This window comes from Populus alba, chromosome 5 (assembly GCF_005239225.2).
Source record: "Populus alba chromosome 5, ASM523922v2, whole genome shotgun sequence".
Classification (NCBI taxonomy): Eukaryota; Viridiplantae; Streptophyta; class Magnoliopsida; order Malpighiales; family Salicaceae; genus Populus; species Populus alba.
Window position 1 is genome coordinate 4,224,404 of NC_133288.1, and position 11,515 is coordinate 4,235,918.

Below are 11,515 nucleotides of genomic sequence, written 5' to 3' on the forward strand. Positions count from 1 at the left end.
CCGGTCACGGATCCGGGATTCGGGTCGTGACAGTTATACAAGTTAATATATAAGGGCGACCGTGTACACTTCACAATCCAACACAAAACAACTATTACTGGTCATTCAGGAGTTGATTCAAAAACAAATTATTATTGCAAAGATTGATCTGAATGCTAAACTTGAGGTAAGTATGAACAAAGTAAAAAGCAATAAGAGTATATAATAGCATACTTCCTCGACTTATAAGATATTTTTTAATGTAGCTCAACTTGAGGTGGTTAGGAGTTTTTTTTAATGTATTAAGATATTTTTTAATTGATTTTATGATTAAATTAATGATATATAATATGTTTTTTTTAACTTAATATTATTCAATATCAACTTGTTTAATATAAATAAACATGTATTAAAAAAACAGTCAACAAACATAACAAATTATGTTTATATCAGTTCATTAGTTTATTTTCATCTAAAAATTAGGTAAAGTTGTTTATTTTTTTTGCATCGTTGATACAATCACTGACATAATTTCTATATTGACGAATCCATACGTCATCGATACACGATCAATTACCGAGTGGTATTCCTGTCGTTTATGCCTTGGAACTGTACTTGTGTGTAGGTATGAACAATTGCTTTTTAGGCAAGAAACTGCGTTGTGGAATAGGAGAAGAAGGGGCAAAAACAAGCAAAGATCACTCTTGAGATTACATCAGACCAACAAACGTTGTTTATACTAAGAACACGTGAAGCTTTCATGCTAACGTTTTCTTTTTTAAAAGAAAATATCTAAGATACGACGGGAAACAACTTTACAGGCATTAACACTAGAAGAAAAATCAACAGGAAGCTCCTAAATGCTGCGGAAACAAATAGCAATTTTATAAAGAAAAGGAATACATGACCTGAAAAATCTCTTATTCTGAACCACAAATCGCAGCTCATATAGCAGTAAAAAAAGAAGTAGGACTTGGAGGGATTGGGATTTCGACGGTCCCCTCCAACATGAGGAGGACCTTTTTCATTGAAGGGCGGAGGGATGGCTCATCAAGAGTGCACCAAAGTCCCACTTTAACCATCCTATCTAACTGTTTCTTTTCGACGATTTCATCACCCACAAGTTTGTCCATATCACCGTCCACAAAACATTGGTAAACCCACTGTTCGAGAACAGCTTCATCCTCTGGAAGACTCCAATCCACATTCTTTCGACAACACGTGATCTCCAACAACATAACTCCAAAGCTATAAACATCTGCTTTAACTGTCACCGGCATATTCCGGTGCCATTCTGGTGCTACATATCCCCTCGTCCCTCTGATTCCGGTGAAGGTTTTAGTTTGGTCTGACTTCAGAAACTTTGCCAATCCAAAGTCAGAAACTTTGGGGCACCTGCTTTCATCTATTAGTATATTCTGAGGTTTTATATCACAGTGGATAATCTGAGTGTCGCACTCTTCATGTAGATAAACAATACCCCTTGCAATGTTGCGAGCAATTTCCAACCTTTCAGGGAAGCAAGGTCGTTTTTCAAGTGAGAAGAGTATGTCAGCAAGGGAGCCATTGCTCATGTACTCGTATACCAGGAGCCTGTGATGTTCATCATGGCAATAGCCGAGCAGACGGACTAGGTTTCTGTGATGTGTTTTCCCAATGACTTTCATCTCATTCTGAAATTCTCTTTCCCCTTCAGCTAGAACTTTCTCCAGTCTCTTGACAGCAACAACCTTCCGAGTACTTGATATGATCCCTTTATAAACTGTCCCAAATGATCCCCTGCCAATTTCTTCCTTGAAACCACCAGTAATATTTTCTAGCTCTGCATAAGTGAAAGCTCGAGGAGCAAATACCTCATTCAATGCAGTACCATCATTATTGGGCACCCTTTTATATGACAATACATGATTTCTGTAAACGATGATTCCGAAAATCGCCACCATAGCAAGCCCAAATGCAACAAATGAACCACTTATTATTAGGATTGTCCTGCCAGTGCCAAGGTTCTTCTTCTCGGTTATAAGCTCTTTATTGTCCATGGTGGATATGGGTCTACCCACCTTGACGACAGCCAAGTTCGAACTTTCTAAGTTTCTCCTCCCAAATCTCAAAGGAAGCCTTTGCTTTCTGCAGTACTGCCCATCCGTGAATAATGCTGCTTCACAGTTACAGTCTTCCAAACAGGCTTGCTTACAATTGTCTTTAGTTGTTGATGACAAAACGGAGTATGAAACATCTTCCCACTCAGTATTAGAGAGCTCTTCCATGGTGTATGTGCTACTTCCATTCTTGTCTTTGCAACTTTCAGCTTTGAAATCCCTCTCACAGCCAGAAGTCCAATTTCCCTGGGCAACAAACTCAAATCCAGGAAGACAAATACATTCAGCTTCCTGATCCTTCATAACACAATATCCATTAAGACCGCATGATCCTTTCGGGTCACACTTGTTGCTTGTGGATGACCACACAGCTGACCAGTTTCCATTCCGTGTCAGATTTTGTGAATATAATCTGAAAATCCCATCAGCATCAAGTTTCATCATATTAATTGTTTCTTTCGTGGGATATCGTCCACCTGTAAGGTTTTTTATGTTGAAACCTGTGGCATTGAGCAGGTAGAGACGGCCATCCGGATCAAGATTTAGGGTCACATTATCTCCCGCCCCATAAGTACCAGATGCAAAATAAGCATATTGAGGTGCACCTGGAGTACTAACAGGATACTGAACAAGGTTGCCATCATTTTGCATCCTGAGTCGGTAAATACCAGTTGAGAGTTCAGTTTCTGAGACAGGAGAAACCAGCTCTGCCCCTGCTCTGAGCTGTTGAGTTGGCAAAAGGGTATCTGTTGGGTGCTCAAAACTCTGCCATATAATCTGGCGATCAGAATTATATAGCACAAAGTTGCCTGAATCAGACATAGAAGCTAAAGAAGCTGACTGGGAAGCAGAAAGTATCGAAGTCTCACCCCCTTGTGGTGATGTCAAGACAACCCTGCCATCAGTGGTGAAGAGCAAGGTCGCATTACTGGGGACTGGGGCATCATCCCTTCTAGCAGACCACACAACAGTCTTTTGTGAAATCCCGGATAGAAAAACCCCTATAGAATAGCCGTCGCGTTGTCGGAAAAATCCGAAAGCATAAAGACCGGAAGGTGACAACCATGAGGAGTTTGTGATAGGTGTTAGAGAAGATCCCAGGGTTATATTGGTCTGTCTTTGAGCTGAAGCTGTAAAAGATAAGGCGAGAAGAAGAAAAAAGATGATAGAAGCCATGGATAGGGATTTAGCTCTTGTGTGGTATGTGAGTGTCAATTTAAGGATGTCTATTGTTCCAGCACTCCATTCTCTTTCTTTGGTTCCCAGCATTCAAGCCAGGCACTCAAAACATAAAAGTCTAGCCATAGAATCCACCGCGTTTCCCTACCAATTGGTGGAAATTGTTGCTCTTACTTTTATGCTTTCAAAGTCAATGCAGTCAACTCACCGAAAAAACTTGGCATTTACTTGGCTCTGGTCCTCGTTTTCGATCTTGGTATCCCCCATTTGAACAGCCATTTGCTAATTTCCCCGGGACTATTCTTGGTTCTAATTTTCTGCAGCAGATTCTTTTTTATTTGTCAAGTACCATTCAATACGCTTTGAAGACACGATCTTTAGCTTCCTGCAGACAGCTTCAACTAGTTAAGAAATATCGATTGTGGTGCCAATGCTAATACCCTGGCATAATACTAGGGCAAGACAGAACAACTTGCTAGCTTGTAGTAATGTCCCTCAAATGCTGAAGCCTAGCTAGCAATCTCAGTTTCTAACGAAAGAGCATCTCTTCATGTTGCGTAACTAACAATCCCTTGAATATTAAAACTGAAAAGTGGAACTCATTGGACCGTTGATTTTTTGATCAATTCCACCGTACGACTTCATTCACAGTACCATTGAGGTGGTCACGGCAAGGACTGAGTCAAGGGACAACCTAGCATTTGCTGACCTGCTCCTCTCAGCTAAAGCTTCTTCTCTCACCAGCTTCATGCCATGGTTGCTGATTGGAGGGGCTTTATAATTTATTTATTACAAATGTGCTATGAAAAAGAAAAAAAAATGCTATGATATTAAAAAAAAAAAAGAATTTCCTCGTAGCTATGATATTTGTGATATTAATTATGTTACACTTGTGATCATGTTGATGATAATAATAATAAATTCATATAGTTTTAGTAATGTTTATGTTAGCAAGAAATGCTACTGAAGGTGAAGAAGCTGTGACGAAGATGATGGTGATGTAATGGTAATGACGATTAAAGTGATTGAAAAATATTTTCTATTGATAATTTATTAGTATATTTATTTCAAATGTTTAAGATATTTTTCAAATAAATGTACCTTAACTATGATAAATGATATATTCTCCGTTTGTTTGCAATTTGATTGTAAAGGCTTCCTTTTAACACAATTCTGCTTGATATGCTCCATGTAATTACAAACTAATTAGCTCACTTCTGGCAATTAGTCAGTTTGATGGCGACTTGCAACAATGTACTGTCACCAACCATTGTATTGAACTTCGATTCACCAATAATGCCCTGCAACTGAGCTTGAGCGAAGGAATGGACATTTGCATTTAGGCAAGGAATTGCCTTGTAGAATAGAAGAAGAAGAAGAAGGGGAAAAAACAAGCAGAGATCATAGTCTCATTAATTCTATTCTTCGTAAAGAGCTCACTCTTGAGATAGCATAAGACCAACAAACGTTGTTTATACTTTATACTAAGAACACGTGAAGCTTTAATGCTAACATTTTCTTTTCTCGTCTTTATAAACCTTTTTTTTTTTTTTTTTAATATCTAAGATACGGTGGGTAACAACTTTACAGGCATTAGCATTAGAAGAAAATCATCAGGAAGCTCCTAAATGCTGCGTAAACATATAGCAATTTTATGAAGAAAAGGAATACATGACCTGAAAAATAAAATACCACACTCTGCAGATGAATCTCTTATTCCGAACCACAAAACGCAGCTCATATAGCAGTAAAAAAAGAAGTAGGATTTGGAGGGATTGGGATTTCGACTGTCCCCTCCAACATGAGGAGGACCTTTTTCATTGAAGGGCGGAGGGATGGCTCATCAAGAGTGCACCAAAGTCCCACTTTAACCATCCTATCTAACTGTTTCTTTTCGACGATTTCATCACCCACAAGTTTGTCCATATCACCGTCCTGAAAACATTGATAAACCCACTGTTCGAGAACAGCTTCATCCTCTGGAAGACTCCAATCCACATTCTTTCGACAACATGTGATCTCCAACAACATAACTCCAAAGCTATAAACATCTGCTTTAACTGTCACCGGCATATTCCGGTGCCATTCTGGTGCTACATATCCCCTCGTCCCTCTAATTCCAGTGAAGGTTTTAGTTTGGTCTGACTTCAGAATTTTTGCCAATCCAAAGTCAGAAACTTTGGGGCACCTGCTTTCATCTATTAGTATATTCTGAGGTTTTATATCACAGTGGATGATCTGAGTGTCGCACTCTTCATGTAGATAAACAATACCCCTTGCAATGTTGCGAGCAATTTCCAACCTTTCAGGGAAGCAAGGTCGTTTTTCAAGTGAGAAGAGTATGTCAGCGAGGGAGCCATTGCTCATGTACTCGTAAACCAGGAGCCTGTGATGTTCATCATGGCAATAGCCGAACAGACGGGCTAGGTTTCTGTGATGTGTTTTCCCAATGACTTTCATCTCATTCTGAAATTCTCTTTCCCCTTCAGCTAGAACTTTCTCCAGTCTCTTGACAGCAACAACCTTCCGAGTACTTGATAGTATCCCTTTATAAACTGTCCCAAATGATCCCCTGCCAATTTCATCCTTGAAACCACCAGTAATATTTTCTAGCTCTGCATAAGTGAAAGATCGAGGAGCAAATACCTCATTCATTGCAGTGCCATCATTATTGGGCAACTGTTTATATGCCAGTACATGATATCTGTAAATGATTATTCCGAAAATCGACACCATAGCAAGCCCAAAAGCAACAAATGAACCACTTATTATTAGGATTGTCCTGCCAGTGCCAAGGTTCTTCTTCTCGGTTATAGGCTCTTTTCTGTCCATGGTGGATATGGGTCTGCCCACCTTGACGACAGCCAAGTTCGTACTTCCTAAGTTTCTCCTCCCAAATCTCAAAGGAAGCCTTTGCTTTCTGCAGGACTGCCCATCAGTGAATAATGCTGCTTCACAGTTACAGTCTTCCAAACAGGCTTGCTTACAATTGTCTTTAGTTGTTGATGACAAAACGGAGTATGAAACATCTTCCCACTCAGTATTAGAGAGCTCTTCCATGGTGTATGTGCTACTTCCATTCTTTTCGTTGCAACTTTCAGCTTTGAAATCCCTCTCACAGCCAGAAGTCCAATTTCCCTGGGTAACAAACTCAAATCGAGGAAGACAATTACATTCAGCTTCCTGATCCTTCATAACACAATATCCATTAAGACCGCATAATCCTTTCGGGTCGCACTTGTTGGTTGTGGATGACCACTCATCTGACCAGTTTCCATTCCGTGTCAGATTTCGTGAATATAATCTGAAAATCCCATCAGCATCAAGTTTCATCATATTAATTGTTTCTTTCGTGGGATATCCTCTAGCTGTAATGTTTTTTATGTTGAAACCTGTGGAATTGAGCAGGTAGAGACGGCCATCCGGATCAAGATTTAGGGTCACGTTATCTCCCTTCCCATCAGTAAAAGATGAAAAATAAGAATATGGAGCTGTATCTGGAGTATTAACAGGATACTGCACAAGGTTGCCATCATTTTGCATCTTGAGTCGGTAAATACCAGTTGAGAGGTCAGTTTCTGAAACAGGAGAAAACAGCTCTGCACCCGCTCTGAGCTTTTGAGTTGGCAAAAGGGTATCTGTTGGGTGGTCAAAACTCTGCCATATAATCTCGCGATCAGAATTATATAGCACAAAGTTGCCTGAATCAGACATAGAAGCTAAAGAAGCTGGCTGGGAAGCAGAAACTATCGGAGTCTCATCCCCTTGTGCTGATCTCAAGACAACCCTGCCATCACTGGTGAAGTTCAAGGTCGCATTACTGGGGACTGGGGCATCATCCCTTCTAGCAGCCCACACAACATTCTGTAGTGAAATCCCGGATAGAAAAACCCCTATAGAATAGCCATCGCGTTGTCGGAAAAATCCGAAAGAATAAAGACCGGAAGGTGACAACCATGAGGAGTTTGTGATAGGTGCTAGAGAAGATCCCAGGGTTATATTGGTCTGTCTTTGAGCTGAAGCTGTAAAAGATAAGGCGAGAAGAAGAAAAAAGATGATAGAAGCCATGGATAGGGATTTAGCTCTTGTGTGGTATGCGAGTGTCAATTTAAGGATGTCTATTGTTCCAGCACTCCATTCTCTTTCTTTGGTTTCCAGCAGTCAAGCCAGGCACTCAAAACATAAAAGTCTAGTCATAGAATCCACCGCGTTTCCCTACCAGTTGGTGGATATTGTTGCTCTTACTTTTATGCTTTCAAAGTCGATGCAGCCAAGTCACTGGAAAAACTTGGCAATTACTTGGCTCTGGTCCACTTTTCCATCTTGAACAGCCATTTGCTAATTTCCCCGGGACTATTCTTGGTTCTAATTTTCTGCAGCAGATTCTTTCTTATTCGCCAAGTACCATTCAATACGCTTTGAAGACAATCTTTCTGCAAGAACATTCCTTCAAAGGCAAATTTTTCCTGAAATTATACTAATTATGGGAACTTTCAAGTTTTGTTTGAAATAAAACTTTTATTTGCTTCCTCACGATTTCATTTTAGTCTCGAATTTAAGAGATTTTTTCGTAAATACACTAGTTTGGATATGAAGGGCCTGCGTGAAACTTCATAAAAGATGGATTTACTCTCAGCTAGCTAAATGAATAATCTTAAAACTGAAAATTGGAATTCAATGGACAGTTGATTCTATGGTTTTTTCCACACGTATTTTGCAGGAACATCAATTGGACGTATGAGTAAAGTAATGTATCTCTTGTCCTTGGCTGTAGCCAGTCTTTCTTTGAGCGTGTTTGGAATTAAGGTAATAATAATGGTTTAAAATGTTTTTTATTTAGAAATATATTAAAATAAAAATATGTTATTTTAAAAAATTATTTTTAATTTTAGTATATTAAAATAATTTAAAAATATAAACAAAATTTAAAATAACATAAACGTGTTCGATTGACGGATTGAGGGTGCCCCTGTATGACTTTAATCAGAGTATAATTAAGGTGGTCACAACAGGGACTGTTCTCAGTTGGAAGGTGTACTTGTGTGTAGGTATGGACACTTGCTTTTTAGGAAAGAAACTGCGTTGTGGAATAGGAGAAGAAGGGGCAAAAACAAGCAAAGATCATACTCTCATCCTATTCTTCATGAAGAGCTCTCACTCTTGAGATTACATCAGACCAACAAACGTTGTTTTTACTCATCCAAGTAAGATCATCACAGAGAAGATTGGCAAGGAACTTCCAAGTACTGGTGTGGTTTTGATTTCCTTTTCTTTGGTGATCTTTGCATCATCTGACTTGATGGTCATGATGGCACGCCAAGCTTCTCCACCAGATGTCACTGAAGGTATTAAGATCTGCACCTTTTAGCTACGATCAACTCGCGGTGGCCACGATGATTCAAGGAAGAGATCGGTAAAGGGCATCAGGAGGCTCTGCAGAGGCTCGTTAGCAAAGAATGACGGGAAAGAAATAGCAGTGGAGAGTCTAGAGAAGGTGGTGGAAGATGGAGAAGGGGAGTTCCGAAACGGGGTGAAGATAATGGAGAGGACTACAATAACTTGGTACGTTTGATTGGCTTTTGCAGTGAAGGATCAAATAGGCTTCTTGTGCATGAGTTCAAGATCATTCATTGTAACATTAAACCTCATAATGTACCTATGGATGCATCTGTCAAAATATCATCTTAATTTAATAGCTTAAACTTTTAGGTAAAGTTCTCGGATATAATTTATATTATTCTCTAATACACCCTCTTAAATGAAAGCTCTTTGAACTTGAAACTTGCACAAGCTCATATTATCTTGTGCTTAATTTTTATCAAATAAATGAAAAGTAGTGAGATTTGAACTCGTGACCACTTGGCACTTAATCATAAAACTCTGATACTATGTCAAAAAACCTTCTCAACTCATTAACTTAAGATTTTAGGTGAAGTCACACGATATGATTTATAATATTGGGTGCAAAAATATCAAATTTTGGACTGTCCGAGCTCTAAAAACCTGACCAAACAAGAACATACACAATTCCAAGAGGCACAAGTCGCTATGAAGCTCCTGAGTGGCACAAAAACAGAACAGCTATCACAACCAAAGCTGATGTCTATAGCTTTGGCATCTTATTGCTTAGGATTGTGTGTTGGAGGAAGAACATGGACTTGTCAGGTCCTGATGAAGAAGTAATACTAATGGTGGGTTCACGGGTGCTCTGAAGCTGGAGAGCTGAAGAAAGTGGTTGGTTAAGTAGAAGTGGACTTGAAAGAATTGGGGATATGGTTGAGATTGGATTGTGGTATGGGAAAATAGAGAGAGATTTAAGGCCAACAGTGAAGCAAGTGAATTTGATGATGGATGGGGCTATAGTCACACCACCACCGAATTAAGTGTTGCTGCCATGAAAGTTGCAGTATATCAAGGCTCAAGTGTATATATAATCAACATTTCAATATATAATTCTTCTTTCCTTTTCTTTATTTTTTTAATGGTCCGATCATATTTCGTACTACAAATTTACGAGAATTTTACTTCTCAATCTATGTTATCAATTCTTTCAAAAATAAAAATCAAATTTCTTAAATTTATCTAAATTCTCAACTTAATAATAAAATTAATAAAATATGAAACATATAACATGTTAAATAACTCATTATTTATTTCATTATAAAACATCTAAATTACAAAATAAAAACTCAATTTCATCAAATATAAATAAATACAATTTTTCAAAATCTCAAACAAATCTTAACATTTACAAATCATATATTCATACAATAAATTTATATAGAAAAAAATCTATAAAACAAGTAAACACACAAACAAACTACATATATTATATAAAAATATCAAAAAATTGACATAAAAATTGGGTTATAAAAAAATTATAGTTTTGCTTACTTGATGTAGTGAATCTTCAAATAAAAAAAAGAATGCAACATGGATATTGATAGAATAAATATTAAGGTGGCCGGATTTGTTATAACGGGAGCTTGATTTATGATAAAATGAGGGAGGTGTTGTTTTCTGTAGAAAAGAAGAAGAGGAAGAAAATAAATGGGGTATATAGAGAGACAATAGTCTGATAGGTTATAACTTAAATATTATTGATGGATTTATTGATGAATATTAGCAATGGTTATTTTTTATTGGTAATTTCATCAGTAATACTAATATGTCATATTTCTATTTTTTTTTTCATTCTTTGATTTTCAAATATAATTCCCTTTATATTCACCCATGGAAATGTTTGTTTCTTGCATACCAATGAAAACAACGATGTTATTTTCTATCAGTAAATATAACTGTAATTTTTTAATGATATTTATTTTGTTAATATTTTTATTTGTATTTTATAATTTTTTTTACCGAACAAGAAACAAGCTAACTTGTTAGGAAAGTTATTAAAGTGGCTCAGTTTATGACTTGGTTTAAAATGTAGGCTATATGTAGGGTAGATTAACTAGAATTGATCCGAGTCAATGGAAAAACCGTGTCATTTCAAGATAGTTTTAAGTTAAAATGTTTATTTTAAGAAATAAAAAAAAAGAAGATAAACCGGATAGTATTTTAACTTGTCAAGTTGATTGAATCAAATTTCACTTGGCTTAATTAAAAACTAAGCCTAAACAAGGTTCTAGATTAGCAAATCACCGGGTTGATCTCGCGGGCCGCCACATGTTTAATTATTAACCATGTCCAGGTACAGGTACATGAGAGGATACATATGTTTTTTTTTGCCCTTAGTGTCCTTGTTGTGGACCTTCTAGCCAGTTTTATATTTGATGAACAACCAAAACAGGCAGAAGCATATCTCAGTAAATATGATCGTTTTGGAGGCTCTGAAAATCGGTTATTTATTTCAAAACCAAACCAGAGAAATATTATCTGAATCAATCCAAGGATGGAGATAAGGTTCAAAAAAATATGTTTACATATATAATTTTTGCAAAATCAGATATCATCCATTAATTTATTTCTAAAAACAAAATGTATGAGATGCATGCATGTGCCAAAGATTATCTCATACGTTGCGAGATATATCCTAATTATTGTAGCTGCGATTTGTATGATTTTATTTAAATTAGAAAGCAAATAATAAATAAAATCACTTTTAATTATCCAGCTTTAAAAAAAAAAAAAAAAAAAAAAAACAAGAAGATAAGTGCATTATATTTTTTCTTCGTTCTTCCAACTTGTAAAATATTTTGGACTTCAAACTAGGAGCAATCCAGCCAAACCTGCCCACCCCGAAATCTTGAATC

The 11,515-nt window shown here is 37.2% G+C and overlaps 2 protein-coding genes across 2 annotated transcripts; both read right to left on the reverse strand.

The window, feature by feature from the left end:
- Positions 1-883: 883 nt before the first annotated feature.
- Positions 884-3,469, reverse strand: LOC118032032 (G-type lectin S-receptor-like serine/threonine-protein kinase LECRK3). The gene has a single exon (XM_035036592.2). The coding sequence runs from the start codon at positions 3,345-3,347 to the stop codon at positions 924-926; it is 2,424 nt and encodes an 807-aa protein (XP_034892483.1). The 5' UTR covers positions 3,348-3,469; the 3' UTR covers positions 884-923.
- A 1,317-nt stretch (positions 3,470-4,786) lies between these two features.
- Positions 4,787-7,458, reverse strand: LOC118032631 (G-type lectin S-receptor-like serine/threonine-protein kinase LECRK3). Its single transcript, XM_035037399.2, has one exon. The coding sequence runs from the start codon at positions 7,323-7,325 to the stop codon at positions 4,995-4,997; it is 2,331 nt and encodes a 776-aa protein (XP_034893290.1). The 5' UTR covers positions 7,326-7,458; the 3' UTR covers positions 4,787-4,994.
- Between the last annotated feature and the right edge of the window lie 4,057 nt (positions 7,459-11,515).

Excerpts from the sequence above, each read along its gene's own strand:
- LOC118032032 (XM_035036592.2), bottom strand. The coding sequence starts at position 3,347 with ATGCTGGGAACCAAAGAAAGAGAATGGAGTGCTGGAACAATAGACATC.
- LOC118032631 (XM_035037399.2), bottom strand. The coding sequence starts at position 7,325 with ATGGCTTCTATCATCTTTTTTCTTCTTCTCGCCTTATCTTTTACAGCT.